Source organism: Neoarius graeffei, chromosome 8 (genome assembly GCF_027579695.1).
Source record: "Neoarius graeffei isolate fNeoGra1 chromosome 8, fNeoGra1.pri, whole genome shotgun sequence".
Classification (NCBI taxonomy): Eukaryota; Metazoa; Chordata; class Actinopteri; order Siluriformes; family Ariidae; genus Neoarius; species Neoarius graeffei.
In genome coordinates, this window is record NC_083576.1 from 70,288,194 (window position 1) to 70,304,843 (window position 16,650).

General features: G+C 42.3%; 1 protein-coding gene across 1 annotated transcript in view; it reads left to right on the forward strand.

Moving 5' to 3' along the window:
- gramd4b (GRAM domain containing 4b) overlaps window positions 1–15,624 on the forward strand; it is an 82,426-nt gene extending 66,802 nt beyond the window's left edge. Inside the window, exons 15-19 of the mRNA XM_060928142.1 lie at window positions 5,829–5,979; window positions 6,202–6,295; window positions 8,128–8,218; window positions 8,821–8,889; window positions 9,010–15,624. Coding sequence (XP_060784125.1) covers window positions 5,829–5,979; window positions 6,202–6,295; window positions 8,128–8,218; window positions 8,821–8,889; window positions 9,010–9,126 — 522 coding nt within the window. The 3' untranslated portion in view covers window positions 9,127–15,624. The remainder of the gene's footprint in view (window positions 1–5,828; window positions 5,980–6,201; window positions 6,296–8,127; window positions 8,219–8,820; window positions 8,890–9,009) is intronic.
- The last annotated feature ends 1,026 nt before the right edge of the window (window positions 15,625–16,650 follow it).

Consider the following 16,650-nt stretch of genomic DNA (forward strand, 5'->3'; position numbering starts at 1 on the left):
TCTTCCCTGGGGCCTCCTCCCGGGGGCACATGCCTGGAACACCTCCCCAGGGAGGCATCCAGGAGGCATCCGAAAGAGATGCCTCCTGGACACCTCCCTGGGGAGGTGGCTCGAGCCACCTCAGCTGATTCCTCTCGATGTGGAGGAGCAGCGGCTCTACTCCGAGCTCCTTCCGAGTGACTGTTCTTCTCACCCTATCTCTAAGGGAGCGCCCAGCCACCCTGTGAAGGAAACTCATTTCGGCCGCTTGTATCCACGATCTTGTTCTTTCAGTCATTACCCAAAGCTCATGACCATAGGTGAGAGTCGGAACGTAGATCGACCGGAAAATCGAGAGCTTTGCCTTTTGGCTCAGCTCCTTCTTCACCACAACGGACCGGTAAAGTGACCGCATCACTGCGGAGGCCGCACTGATCCGCCTGTCGAGCTCGTGCTCTATCCTTCTCTTACTCGTGAACAAGATCCCGAGATACTTAAACTCCTCCACTTGAGGCAGGACTTCTCCACCAACCTGGAGAGGGCAAGCCACCCTTTTCCGGTCGAGAACCATGGCCTCGGACTTGGAGGCGCTGATTCTCATCCCAGCCACTTCACACTCAACTGCAAACCGCCCCAGTGCATGCTGAAGGTCCTGGTTTGAAGAAGCCAACAGGACATCATCATCCACAAAAAAGCAGAGATGAAATCCTGTGGTTCCCAAACAGGATTCCTTCCGGCCCCTGGCTACGCCTAGAAATTCTGTCCATAAAAATTATGAACAGAACCGGTGACAAAGGGCAGCCCTGCTGGAGTCCAACATGCACTGGGAACAGGTCTGACTTATTGCCGGCAATGTGAACCAGACTCCTGCTCCGTTCATACAGGGACCGGACAGCCCTTAGCAAAGAGCCCCGAACCCCATACTCCCGAAGCACCCCCCACAGAATACCACGAGGGACACAGTCGAATGCCTTCTCCAGATCCACAAAGCACATGTGGACTGGTTGGGCAAACTCCCATGAACCCTCGAGCACCCTATGAAGGGTATAGAGCTGGTCCAGTGTTCCGCGACCAGGACGAAAACCGCATTGTTCCTCCTGGATCCGAGGTTCGACTATTGGCCGAATTCTCCTCTCCAGTACCCTGGAGTAAACCTTCCCGGGGAGGCTGAGAAGTGTGATTCCCCTATAATTGGAGCACACTCTCCGGTCCCCTTTCTTAAAAAGAGGGACCACCACCCCAGTCTGCCACTCCAGAGACACTATCCCCGACCGCCATGCGATGTTGCAGAGGCATGTCAGCCAAGACAGCCCCACAACATCCAGAGACTTGAGATACTCAGAGACTTGAGATCTCATCCACCCCCGGTGCCTTGCCACCGAGGAGCTTGCAAACCACCTCAGTGACTTCGGCTTGGGTAATGGACGAGTCCACCTCTGAGTCATCAGCCTCCGCTTCCTCAATGGAAGATGTGATAGTGGGATTGAGGAGATCCTTGAAGTATTCCTTCCACCGCGACAGTGTTCCCAGTTGAGGTCAACAGCTCCCCACCCGCACTGTAAACAGTATTAGCAGAGTACTGCTTCCCCCTCCTGAGGTGCTGGACGGTTTGCCAGAATTTCTTCGAGGCCGACCGATAGTCCTCCTCCATGGCCTCACTGAACTCCTCCCAGTTCCGAGTTTTTGCCTCCGCAACTGCCCAAGCTGCGGCACGCCTGGCCAGCCGATACCCGTCAGCTGCCTCAGGAGTCCCGGAGGCCAACATGGCCCTATATGACTCCTTCTTCAGCTTGACGGCATCCCTTACTTCCAGTGTCCACCACCGGGTTCGGGGATTGCCGCCACGACAGGCACCGGAGACCTTGCGGCCACAGCTCCGAACAGCTGCGTCTACAATGGAGGTAGAGAACATGGTCCACTCAGACTCGATGTCCCCCACCTCCCTCGGAAGCTGAGAGAAGCTCTCCTGGAGGTGGGAGTTAAAGACCTCCCTGACAGAGTGCTCGGCCAGACGTTCCCAGCAGACCCTCACCATGCGTTTGGGCCTGCCAGGTCTGTCCGGCTTCCTCCTCTGCCAGCGAATCCAACTCACCACCAGGTGGTGATCAGTTGACAGCTCAGCCCCTCTCTTCACCCGAGTGTCCAAGACGTAGGGCTGGAGATCAGATGAAACGACAACAAAGTCGATCATCGACCTCCGACCTAAGGTGTCCTGGTGCCATGTGCACTTATGGATACCCCTATGCTCGAACATGGTGTTCGTTATGGACAAACCGTGACTAGCACTGAAGTCCAATAACAAAACACCACTCGGGTTCAGATCGGGGAGGCCGTTCCTCCCAATCACACCCCTCCAGGTGTCACTGTCATCGCCCATGTGAGCGTTGAAGTCCCCCAGTAGAACAATGGAGTCCCCAGTCTGAGCACCCCTCAGTACCTCTCCCAGAGACTCCAAGAAGGCCGGATACTCTATACTGCTATTCGGCCCATAGGCACAAACAACAGCAAGAGCCCTCTCCCCGATCCGAAGGCGCAGAGAGGCGACGCTCTCGTTCACTGGGGTAAACTCCAACACGTGGCGGCTGAGCTGGGGAGCTATAAGCAAGCCCACACCAGCCTGCCGCCGCTCACCATGGGAGACTCCAGAGAAGTGGAGAGTCCAGCCCCTCTCGAGGAGCTGGGTTCCGGAGCCCAAGCTGTGCATGGAGGTGAGCCCGACTATCTCTAGCCGGTACCTCTCAACCTCCCGCACAAGCTCAGGCTCTTTCCCCCCCAGCGAAGTGACATGTCCCAACAGCTACTGTAGCTGCTGTGTTCGGGGATCAGGTCGTCGAGGCCCCTGTCTTCAACTGCTGTCCAATCCACACTGCACCGGCCCCCTACGGCTACCTCTGTGGGTGGTGAACCCACAGGAGGTCGGGCCCACGTCACCACTTTGGGGTGAGCCCGGCCGGGCCCCGTGGGCAAAGGCCCGGCCACCAAGCACTCGCATACGAGCCCCAACCCCGGGCCTGGCTCCAGGGTGGGGCCCCGGCTGCGCCATACCAAGCGACGTCACGGTCCTTGATCTATTATTATCCATAAGGGTTTTGGTGAACTGCTCTTGGTCTGGCCTGTCACCTAGGACCTGTTTGCCTTGGGAGACCCTAACAGGGGCGTAATGCCCCCGACAACATAGCTCCTAGGATCATTCAAGCACACAAACCCCTCCACCACAATAAGGTGGCAGTTCTAGGAGGGGATGCTTACACTATTTTTTTTTTTTAATTATTATTAATATTATTTTTAAAAAATCCAGATTCTGTGAAATATATAAAATAGACACATAAGGTAATGGTGAAACCCTCCATGCACCCAACCTCTTCACCTGGAAAACTAGTTTGTTGTAATAAGATTTACCGTACTGCTGTAACTTATATGTCCTTTATTTGCATATTGAACCCTGATGCGTTCTTGTATTTTATGAGGCAATAACACTCGCCTGTCAAATGTCCAATAATTCAGATTTTCCAATATGATTTTCAGCTCTGTTTTTTAAAGGATGTGACGATACAGCTGCAGTGATAACATTTTGACCAGTCTGCACACAAAATATTTGGTCATGAAAGCGTATTTTATTTAAAAAAAAAATAGCATAATGTCTTTTGATCCATAGCCATTAGTACTCGTGGTATTAGTTTCTACCTCTGTGATTTTCTAAGCGTGTGCGTGCGTATTGTATGTGTGTGTATAGAGAGATTACAGTTGAATAGTATGCTATAGTACTCGGTAGCACAGACAAATTAATATGACATCAGAACAGCCAAGCTGTGAACCTTTTTAATAAATCAGTTTCTTATGTACATTTTGATATTCAGTACCAGTTAAAGGTTTGGACACACCTACGAATTCATAAGTTTTTCTGTATTTGGACTATTTTTTTTACATTGTAGAACAATCCTGCAGACATCAAAACTATGAAATAACACCTGGAACAGATATGGAATTTTGTGGTAAACAAAAAAAAAGTGTTAAAAACAAAATATTTCGTATTTTATATTTTTCAAAGTATCCAGCGTTTACCTTGATGACTCTTTGCACACTATTGGCATTATCTTAACCAGCTTCATGAGGTAGTCACCTGGAATGCTTTTCAATTCACAGGTGCCTCGTCAAAAGTTAATTAGTGCACTTTCTTGCTTTCTTAATGCGTTTGAGATCAAACAGTAAATAGTAAGTAATAAAAATACATTAACGGTCCTGTTCCACAACTGTAGTAATCCATATCATGTCAAGAACTGAAGAGCTAAGTAAAGAGAAACGGCATCCATCATTACTTTAAGACATGAAGTGTCTTAATACAAATAAAGAAAAAACATTGAATTAGGTGTGTCCAAACTTTTTACTGGTACTGTATGTTACTCAAATGCAAACTTGCCTTTTCTTTTGTCACTGTTTGGCAGTTCATGCATTCTTATGATGCATTAGGTAAGTCAGTTACATGACTGTGTTTTGTGATCAGAATATCTCTCTAACTGTTTGCTGAGCGGCCTTTACCAGGTAGAAAGCCTGGACCTTAAACTGATTTCATAAAAGAATGTGCAATGCGTTAGCTTGTATTGTTTACTCATGAGGTGTATGCTGTGGATACTCTGTAATTTGCTGTTAAACAGTAGATACACTATATTGTCAAAAGTATTTGCTCACCCATCCAAATTATCGGAATCAGGTGTTCCAATCACTTCCATGGCCACAGGTGTATAAAATCAAGCACCTAGGCATGCAGACTGTTTTTACAGTTTGGAGCTGGCCCCTTCCTCTTCCAACATGACTGTGCACCAGTGCACAAAGCAAGGTCCATAAAGACATGGATGACAGAGTCTGGTGTGAATGAACTTGACTGGCCTGCACAGAGTCCTGACCTCAACCCGATAGAACACCTTTGGGATGAATTAGAGCGGAGACTGAGAGCCAGGCCTTCTCGTCCAACATCAGTGTGTGACCTCACAAATGCGCTTCTGGAAGAATGGTCAAAAATTCCCATAAACACACTCCTAAACCTTGTGGACAGCCTTCCCAGAAGAGTTGAAGCTGTTCTAACTGCAAAGGGTGGACCGACGTCATATTGAACCCTATGGATTAGGAATGGGATGTCACTTAAGCTCATATGTGAGTCAAGGCAGGTGAGCAAATACTTTTGGCAATATAGTGTATATCATTTACATGGGTGACTCCACAGAATGCTGATTTGTATTTAGTTGTAGTTTCTTTTTCCTGCATGGCATCAATAAGTTTTTTGTGTTATGCTCAGTGTGTGAGAACGGGTGGCGCTGCTGCTGCTTAATCAACAGGGACAGGAAAATGCCTACTGACTACAGTACATCTGAAATGGCTGTGTTTTGAAATGAATCAGGATCCATTTGCAAATCATTGGTTGGTTTCTATCTAGATTAGGGTGTTCCTGTTTGGGGGGGTATTATTTGGCGTTATATAAATGTTCATTAGAGCAATACCTAAATAAGCCAGAGATGTTTTTAACGTGTTAGTCCAGTTGAGCTCTTGAAGTAAATCAGTGCCTGTGTGATCTCATGCATTTGCACTTGGCATGCTCTCCTAATGCTGATTCCTAACACCCAGAGAGGAAATAAGGCTATTCTTCTCATCTCCGCACTTGTCTACACTGTTTTGATGAAGTCATTGGTTGGATGAAGATGGGCTTTCATGTTTTAATATCAGTCTGGCGTTTGTGTTCTTCAGGGAAAGATCAGATGACTGATCCGACATCAGTACAGAGGTGCTGTAATAGTCCTACGCCCCACTGCATCTCTAATATTGCTGCTTTTGTTAACCGATGTGTCTCGTCCTTGCAGCACATCCAACCTGTGGTCACCCGTGGCAGCCTAGTAGCCGGAGTACCATGTGGTGTTGGGCGTGACGAGGAGAGTGGGCGTGCCTACAGCACCAAAAGAGGCCCTTTCCATGAAGTCTTCAACTTGTCTGAGAACGAGCGCCCCTTACCGGGTAGACAGCCTGCATCTTAGACTGATTTCATAAGAGGGATGGGCAATGCATTAGCTTGTATTGTTTACTCATGAGGTGTACAGTATGCTGTTGATACTCTGTAATGTGCTGTTAAACAGTAGTATATCATTTACATGGGTGATGCCACTGAATGCTGATTTGTATTTAATTGTAGTTTAATCTTCCTGCATGACATCAACAAGTTCTTTGCGTTATGTTCAGTGTGTGAGAACGGGTGGCGCTGCTGCTTAATCAACAGGGACAGGAAAATGCCTACTGACTACATCCGAAATGGCTACCTCTACGTGACTGAAAAGTATGTCTTTACTTTTCCTGGCACACATCTCTAGTATTGCTAATAAATTAATATTAACATTTACTCTGCATTGATAAGTAGTACACTAAAGTCTCAGTTAACATGGTTTCATGTTTCCTTATATAAATATATGAGTCAGTGAATTGGCAGCTATAAATTGACCATAGGAGTTAATAAGTAACTAATCATGACCATGACGTTGTATGTTAAAATTACAATACCCGATTCAAACTGGCCAGAACAAAACGGAGAGAAAATATTTTTATATAAATGTTATACGTTCAAAAAATTTCAACCTAGGTGATTTTTAGCTCATCCAGCCACGGGCCTGGCTGAGCTATCACACGTTGTCCGTCGTCGTCCGTTCACAATTTGCAAAAATCGCTACTCCTCCTACGAGTTTTGATCAAACTCGTATGGAATGTTCCTCAGGTTGGTATGGATAAAATTTGCCAAGATGGTGGTGCCACCTGTCATATTTAACATTTTATGGCAGTTTGAAATTTTTGGATGACTCATCACATTAAACGCTACTCTTCATACACTGCTGGGACGTTTTCATTGAACCTCACCCAGAAGACTCTAAAGACATATTCCAACAAGAATTGTTCACCAGGTGGCACCACCTACCATGGATGCAGCTACACAGGAGTCATATGCAATTTCACAATTGATGAATTGCTACTCCTCCTACAGGATTGATTGGTTTTCAAACTCGCACACAACAGTGGCCGGTATGAGCTACAGCCTCATTGAGGCTTTTTTTTTTTGACCTGGGTTAAAAACTTTTAACCTAGTTCATAATTTCTAACCTAGCTAAAATTTTGGATTATCTAAGATTCTTAAAAGGGATTTTCCATCACTTCTTTTGTGTCTCTTTCTTCCATCCACTTCCGCTCTGTCTACCCCACCTAATATTTCCTTGTCTGTCTGTCTACTTAATTAGCATTTTTTTAAAATATCCTTTTTCGTACTTAACTGGGATTCAAACTCAGAACCTTCTGATTCTTAACCCAACAATTCAACCATGAGACCAGGAATGATTGCAATGGAAGGAGTGATATATCTCATCTCATTATCTCTAGCCGCTTTATCCTTCTACAGGGTCGCAGGCAAGCTGGAGCCTACCCCAGCTGACTACGGGCGAAAGGCAGGGTACACCCTGGACAAGTCGCCAGGTCATCACAGGGCTGACACATAGACACAGACAACCATTCACATTCACACCTACGGTCAATTTAGAGTCACCAGTTAACCTAACCTGCATGTCTTTGGACTGTGGGGGAAACCGGAGCACCCGGAGGAAACCCACGCGGACACGGGGAGAACATGCAAACTCCGCACAGAAAGGCCCTCGCCGGCCACGGGGCTCGAACCCGGACCTTCTTGCTGTGAGGCGACAGCGCTAACCACTACACCACCGTGCCGCTGGAGTAATATATATTTTTAATTTATTAATGAGTCCAGTCTTACATCATCAAGTAATTTAAAATACAGTCTTCCCCAAATCCTATCCCTAAACCTAACCCTAGATATCGTAAATCTCCCTAAGACAAGTAGTAAATTATGAACTGGGTTAAAAATTCTAACCTAGGTTGAAAAATTCCACCTGACCTACAATTCTGACCTGTAAGAGACCTTCATGTCTCGATGAAAAGTTCGACACCATTCAGTCTTTTGCAAATAATAAATTCATCAAAGAAACTCACGCTCATAGTAATAAGGTAGTTATGGAAATAAGTTAACCGAGGCTTTAATGTTTACGTTTCTGATTATTTTGATCACAAACTAATGAGCTTTAAAGGTTACAAAGTGTTTCTCTTGTCCTGTAGCTACTTATGCTTTGAGAGCTCCAGCTCCCGTTCTACATCCTCGAAGAAGAATAAAGTCATCAAACTCCAGGACATTACAGACATTCAGAAGGTATGGACTGGATGTACCTTAGTGTGCAATGCTATTTTATCATTCTGTGATTTGTTTCTGGTTATGAAAAGCTATTCTCTACTCAAATTTGAGTACCGTATTTTCCGGACTATACGTCGCTCCGGAGTTTAAGTCACATCAGCCAAAAAATGGATTATGAAGACGAAAAAAACATATATACGTCGCACCACACTACAAGTCGCACTTTTTTGAAGGGTTATTCTATCCATAGAATCTGTGATTCTATCTGATAAGCGGCACGTGGTTACTGCGCGACTGCATTGTTTATTTAATAAACGAACAGCTGAGCAGTGATAACGCGCCCTTTGCCCTGTAAGTAGCCTAGTCTGATTATTTTAAATATCTACTACTATATTTAATACTATCACTATCATTATTACTAATAGCCTATATTATTATCATAACTAATATTAGTAGCCTATTACTAATCGTTACTATCGTTATTACTCGCAGTGAAAAAAAAAACATATATACGTCGCACCGGAGTATAAGTCGCATGGCCAGCCGAACCATGAAAAAAAAGTGCGACTTATAGTCCGAAAAATATGGTATTTGACCTGGCAATTTTTTTTTTGTAACAGTATAAGGTTTTGTCAGTATTGCCTGGATCTGGGATGGGAATCTCAATAGCCACACCATCTACACAAAAGGTAAGAAGCAAACACTCTGCATCAGGTTTGAATCGGTATGTTCATACTAGGTTGTGTGTCCCCACCCAGTGTGTCTATGTACATCTTTCCATGCTTGTTTTCTCCTCTATGATCCTCCAGCCTCTGGTTTTTGGTGCCATGATTCACCGGGATGAAGCCTTTGAGGCCATCATCAGCCAGTACACGAAGATCATCGGTGCCACTCCCCCTGTCACAGTGACAAACCCAGAAACGTAGAACACGTGGTGAAGAGTTTTGCTGGCGCTCCAATTGAACAAGGAGACTTCAGCTGAGGAGCAGCTTCTTCCATTTTTCCTTGTCCTCTTCGAAGAGGTGTAGGGATACAAAGAAAGATTAAAAAAAAAAAGGAATCCAGGTCTCTTTGGGTGCCCATGCTACATTTTTAGGAAAGTGTTTTAAACATGGCTCCTTCGTGATGAGACGTTTGCACCAGTGTTTATCGTGTATCTCATTTGCAATCCACTGAAATGCTGTTATGGAACAGGAGCTGGTTCTCACAGTTTCTCGTCACGATTCTAGTCTTCTGTGTCATTTTTGTGTCTTATATATATCAGTCTTGTCACCTAACTTTTAATCCCGGAGCTGGTTCTCTTTGCTGTTTCCGAGACTCTTCTCACCTGTGTTTTAACCCCCTCTCTTTTTTCTTTCTATCTTTTATTATTATTATTTTTTAATTGTATCGCTTCTGGCCTTGCACATGGAGACACAATGCAGTTTGTGGTGCTGAGATATAGGGAATGCCAGGGGCCGAAGCATCAAGTTTTATGAAGTGTAGCTGCTTCAGTCCCTTCAGAAGTGCTCAGAAATGTATACCATGGCCTTTTGTTTTAAACCTCTATGCTGCAAGCTTGGATTTTACTTAGAATTTATGCTGGAAACAACTTAGTAGTACAAAGAACCCCCTGTTCAAAATTACACCCCACACCACTTCCAGCTACTCAGTAGATGGGAATATTTTAGACAAAACAGAATTTTGATTATCAGTACATGTGAGAAAATAGACATTACACAGTGAGACAGGAACCAACCCGGCGTGGTTACCCATCTTCACTGCCCTGCAGCTACAGGCCACACGATCGTAACAATCATGAATTTTAATACAGTACTTTGAGTTTAGATCAAGGAAACATGAGATCTGAATGGAATTTATTCTTTGATCACAGGCCAGAGACATACAACATACCCAGAGCAGCCTGAGGAGCAGTTGCCTTACTTAAGGGCACTTCAGCCATTCCTGCTGGTCCAGGGAATCAAACTGGCAACCTTTTGGTCCCAAAGCTGCTTCTCTAACCATTAGGCCATGGCTTCCTGACCGTTTGTTAAATTGGAAACCTGTACGTTCCGTGACATGGACAAGTTTATATAAAAAAAAATAATAATAAAAAATAAAAAAACACTTCTGAAAAATTTTCAGTGTGAACTAGGCTTGTAATCTGGTTTCATTTCACTGTGTGGCATACAGAGCTGTATGAAAATTAAATGTCCCTGCTAGAACCCTGCATGTGCCAACGTTGTCTCCTCCCGACGGTCTTTTATGACAGTGTTTCTCTCTCTCTCTCTCTTACAAATGTACTAATAAATAAGGAGTTCACCTAGCTTACTGTTGTTAAAAAAAATGCCACATACTGTAAACTGATCTCTATTCCTGTAGTGACTGTGGGAATACTTTACAATTTGTCCCGCTGTACTGTCGCTATCCTCATTCCCATGCAACTCTCTAGTGTGTAATTGATGCACTGATGGTAGTGTACTCTCCTGCTCTTCAGACAAGGACAGGAACGATAGGATTAACATTCGAGTAATCAGTGTTCGCGCTGAATCATGCATTTTTATTAATTCAATGAGCTCATACAATAAGCACAACCGCACCGTAAAGTCTTATCACGAACTGAACATTGAGGAAGCGTGAAGGGATGTTGTGCTTGAGCATTCTCCTGTTTGCTGTGTATATACATTAACTGTTACCAAACTTGAGCGGTTACTTTCCCCATACTGCAGCTATACTTCCATTAACCGACTTAAACCCTTTGCACAGACAAATGAACTTTTCATCTAAACGTATATGCCATATAAAGGAATATTCCAGAAATACTCAACCTAATATCTATCCATTGTGTCTGTACCGTGTGTGCGCTTTTCAGAGACGAACACATTTTTCTGAAACCCTGATGACTTGAAACATTTTATAATGGTTGTCTAAGGGCAGTCATTAAATTCTTTCAGTATTTTTTTTTTTAAATTAATGACTTGTACCACTAGCAGGAATCAATTCAATTAAATTTTATTCGCTCATCTGGCCATAAGGCTGAGGAGTTATTGCCATGGCGTGGCGTTCATCGTCCGTCCATCATCCACAATTCAGTTAAATTGCATCTCCTCCATCAGTTCTCCACGGATTTCCGTTCCGATTGTTTTGTTTGAAAGAACGCATCACATCACACAAAACGTGGTGGTTGTTTTGTCAATTTTTTTGCTAATGAGTTAGTAATTACGCTAAATTAACAAATTTTCCAGGCCTCTCACTGGAATTGTATCTCCTCTCTCATTTCTCATCCAATTCCAGTTCTGATTGATGCTTTGGGTAGATCTTCCCTTGAGGAACAAAACTTTGTTTGTTGATTTTCCTGTTGTAAACAATTTGTTTACAACTTTGTTGATTTTCAGTTAAATCATATCTCCTCCCTCAATTCTCAATGCATTTCAGTTCTGATTGTTTTGTTTGAAAGAACTAGTCATTCTGCACAAAACATGGTCATTGTATTATCAATGTTTTGCTAACAAACTGCTAAGTAGGTCATCTTAACTAGTTTTCAAATTCAGTTCTGATCGATATTTTGGGTAGATCTTCCCTCTGGGAACAAAATGTAGTTCTTTTGTTGATTTTCCTGCTCTAAACAATTTGTCGTGGAAATTGGTCCTCTCTCACATTTGTCACATTTCGGTTCTGTTTGATGTTTTGGTGGTCATGATTGTTTTGATGGCAGGCCAGATGAGCTACTACATCCTTCATGTTCTGATTCTTGGATTCCTGTAGCAGTTCTTGGGTAAAAATCTACAGTATCCAGATGAGATTACTCCCTGAAGCAAGGTTGAATCTTGGGCAAGAAATGATTGAGAATTGCAAATCAATTAAGATTTTAGAACAAGAGACTTAAGTCTTATCAAGTTTTTTCAAGTTCAAGTTTTATTCAATTTTCGAACCATGTAGCTATACACTAAAAGTGTAAGTCTTTATATACACACATTTACCAGCTGGGAGGTCCGTATCATGAAATACCGTGACCGAGGTCTTGAAAACACTGACCAAGGCCTCTGGGCCGAGGTCAGTATTTTCAAGGCCGAGGTCACGGTATTTCACAATACGGACCGACCTTAAGCTGGTAAATAATATATTTATTTTTTTCTTTACGAAATTCTAACAGGAAATGAGACCGCCCGAAAGGGAAACCATGTTTAGAACAAACCTGATTCAGATAGCGCTGGATACTTCTCTGGAAAGACGTGAGCGAGGACGGCTCGTACACATTGCCATTTTTCTTTGTTGCGGACATGAAAAAGTTGCACAGCAACATGTTTAGTTCTTCACCAGGTATGTCTTCCACCTTTCGACCTTCATTTAGGTTTCGACAGAACTTCCCAAAGACATTGAGGTCGTAGGTCGTCTTTTTTGTTGTATTTTCTGCCCTTTGCTCCTCAATAAACTGCTGGATTTGCTCGGCGTTAGCAACAGTTACAGGTTTTTGGCTTTCTCCTGAAATGTTTTATTTCGTCTTCATCAGGGTAGTAAAACTCGCTTTCGCTGTGAACACTGTCATCGCTATCTATGCTTTAAAATTAATGCTGTTATACTGAGAAATGCGAAAATAAATGTTGACAAAAAATTGCTACTATGTTTGTTGTTGTGAACGAGCGAGTCACCAAAGGTCCGTAACCGGGGCCCGTATTGTAGGATTCCGGACTGCTCACGAGCCAATCGGAGCGCACGATTTGATGGAAACTGGACCGCGAAAAAAATAAAAGCTATAATTTACAAAAATCTTTGATAGAATTTGTTAGTGTGCTACAGAAATCTGAGTTGAACATAAACATTGACTGACTGCCCTTAGACTTCTATTATATGTGATTTTTCAAGTAAATCGTTTTGTTTTCCATTGTTTACACAGTACAGAGAAATGTGTTAATTCTTGTTTGTAGTAGTTGCCCAAATGCTACTACAAACCCAGTAAAAAGATTAAGCCTTTTTTTTTTTAAACATGACTTGATCTTATGATCTTTATCATTTGTGCACCCAATTTATTTAATTGTAGCCTCTGGACAATGTAGTAAATCTCTGTTATTGTAGCATTGGCATGGCTTCTTTGTGCTTTTCTGAAAGACCTAATTTCTGTTGTCCTTCTCCTTACTTGCAAAACCATCCAAACGTGCTGTTTTATTTTATTTTTTTATTTTACTTCAAAACAGTTTACTATGCCAGTCTGTTAGGGGAAAAAACCTCCCCATGTGGATATCACCTACTAAAGCCGATGTACTTGACTAGCCACATGACCCTGTGCTAAGCAGCACTTTATCCAAGTAGCATTGTGTGTGTCTGTGTGTGTGTTGTTTCTGTTCCTACTACTATGGCACATTATTCTTGTTAATTAGCTGTCAGTGTCTCACTCTGTGCGTTTGCTTATTTTCCTCGCCGTCTTGTTGAATAGAGTCACCAATGATTTAACTCTAAATGTTCAATGCTGTAACTAAAATTTTAGAGTTCTTAATGAGTGCAAAAGCAAACAGTGAACACAACATTTGAATCCTTTAGAGTTTTTAGGGGAGGATTGAAGCTCTCAGTAACTAATGTTGCTCACAAATAATCCTAGGAATCACATGACCTCAGTGAAGAGCCAGACGGCACATTAGAAAGGAAGCACAGAATTTACTGGAAACGATTTGCCAAATATTATGTCTGTATTACAGTTTGTTGTTGTTTGCTATGCCGTTTATGTGCTCTGTTCACAGAGTCAAATAGTTGTCTTAGCCTGATTTGATCCCTAGGAGATCTAGGGGCATGAGAATGGGCCCACTGTTTTTGTGGAGTCAGTGGTACTGCAAGGCACTAAGGGTTAAAACTGATTTTTAAAATCAGCAGATATTTTGAAGAGGTTTGTTTTTTGAGTGTTAGGCTTTCTTCTGTCTTGTTTTTATCCCCCGCTGGCCCAAAGGCCCGAAGGGGGATTATGTCGTAGCGATTTCCTTCCATTTGTCCGTCCATCCTGGGAAGGGTGTTCACTTTTAGAAATCAACTCCTCTCACAGTTTTTGGAGGAATTTCACGAAATTTGGTAGGATTCTTTGTTATATATCAGTAGTACTCATATTGTAATTTTGTTAAATTCGGTCACATTTTACCAGAGTTACAGCCCTTGATTAACAAAATTTATAATTTGACAATTTAATGAGAATGTGCTTTCCTTCTGAAATCAACTCCTCTCACAATTGTTGGAGGAATTTCACCGAACTTGGCAAAACACATTGTTATATGTTGGTAGTATGCATATTGTAATTTTGTTAAATTCGGTTGCATTTTACTAGAGTTACAGCCCTTGATTAACAACCTTGTACTTTCACAATTTCATGAAGGTGTGCTTGCCTTCTGACATCAACTCTTCACAATTTTTGGATGAATTTCTCGAAGCTTGGCAAAAGGCCTTGTTATATGACGGTAATACGCATATTGCGATTTAATTTCGTTTGTGAAAATTTTACCAGAGTTTTGACCCTTGATTAAATAACTTGTACTTTGACAATTTCATGAGGGTGTATGTTCTTCTGAAATCAACTCCTCTCACAATTTGTGGAGGAATTTCACCAAACTTGGCAGAAGGCTTTGTTATATAACAGTTATACACATAGAAATTTCGTTTCATTTGGACAAATTTTACCAGAGTTATGCCCTTGATTATTAACAAACTTGTACTTTGGCAATTTCATCAAGGTGTGCTTGCTTTCTGAAATCAACTTCCCTCACAATTTTTATTATCCCCTGCTGGCTGAAAGGCCTGAAGGGGGATTATGTCGTGGCGTTGTCCGTCTGTCCGTCCGTCCGTCCTGGGAAGGGTACTCCCCTTCTGAAATCAACTCCTCTGACAATTTTTGGAGGAATTTCACGAAACTTGACAGGATTTTTTGTTATATGTCGGTAATACGCATATTGCAATTTCGTTCAGTTCAGTCGCATTTTGCCAGAGTTATGGCAGAGTTGCCAGCGGGGGATATTGTGCTCTCAGAGCACTCTTGTTCATTCATCAGTCAGCTCACTCAAGATGTTGGGGACCTTCTCTTTCACCCATTTTGCTGTTTTGTTGGATGTTTTAAGTTGTTTTGTTTGATTTGGTTGTCCATGTTTATATGGTTAGCCAAAGACTAACTTTTTTTTTTTTTAATATGACCTTTAGTTGAACCAGTTAAGAAAACTATATATAAACCACAATTAATCATTAACCTGAGATCAATTAATTGATGCCATTTTTAAAACTAGGTAAATGTTCATTATGGTCATTTGGTTACTAAGTTCTCAATCTGTCAGTAAGCTATAGAGCTGCCCTGTGATCAATGAAAGGAAGATTTCACACAAAAAAAATCATGTTAACATGCCTCTGAACAGTTTTTAAAGAACTTGTCTAATATAAATGTGTTGTACCTTTTTTCTATTTAATTAAACTAATTTAACATATGTTCTGTCTTGTTCTCTCTTCCTCTGTCGTATGTTGAGCTTTCGTATGCTTTGATTTATCAAAGCTTGAACAGGAGAAGAGGTGATGGCTCCATCTTTATTGTTCCCTTGTCTTATATCAGAATGTCTGAAATCACAGCAAACATTCAGGCCAACTATCCATCTTAAACAAAAAAACAAACACACACAAGTCCCCATGTGAATATCACCTCCTGAATGATCACCTAACCGGTGTTCCAACCAGCACTTGGTTCAGTGAGAGGAGCCTTTTTGTGTGTTCAGGATCTGGAACCTGAATGTAATTTACTCTTCGAAATGTAGTCCTTTATTTCCTCATGGATGTTCTCAGCACACTAGAGGGCATCATTGCTATGAGATGAGCGCTTGGGCTATACATTTTCTTTGAACACTTTAGTGAAATTCATGCTAAATATATCCCATACATGCAAGATGGTGATAAGCAGCAGTGATTGTTTAGGAGACTTGGACATACAGTACCAGTCAAAAGTTTGAACACACCTTCTAATTCAATGTTTTTTCTTTATTTTTATTAATTAAGTCACTTCATGTCTTAAAGTAATGATGGATGTTGTTTCTCTTTACTTAGTTGAGCGGTTCTTGACATAATATAGATTACTGCATGGAATAGGGCTATTTACTGTATTTTTATTATTTACTGTTTGATCTCTGATGCATTAAGAATGAAATGAATTGTACTAATTAGCTTTTGACGAGGCACCTGTTAATTGAAAAGCATTCCAGGTGACTACCTCATGAAGCTGGTTAAGATAATGCCAATAGTGTGGAAAGCGTCATCAAGGTAAACGGTGACTACTGTGAAGAATCTAAAATATGAAACACATCTTGTTTTTTAACACTTTTTTTGTTTGTTTGTTTACCACATAATTCCATATACCGTACATCCCAGGTGTTATTTCATAGTTTTGATGGCTTCAGTATTGTTCTACAATGTAGAAAATAGTCCAAATACAGAAAACCCTATGAACGAGTTGGAGTGTCCAAATT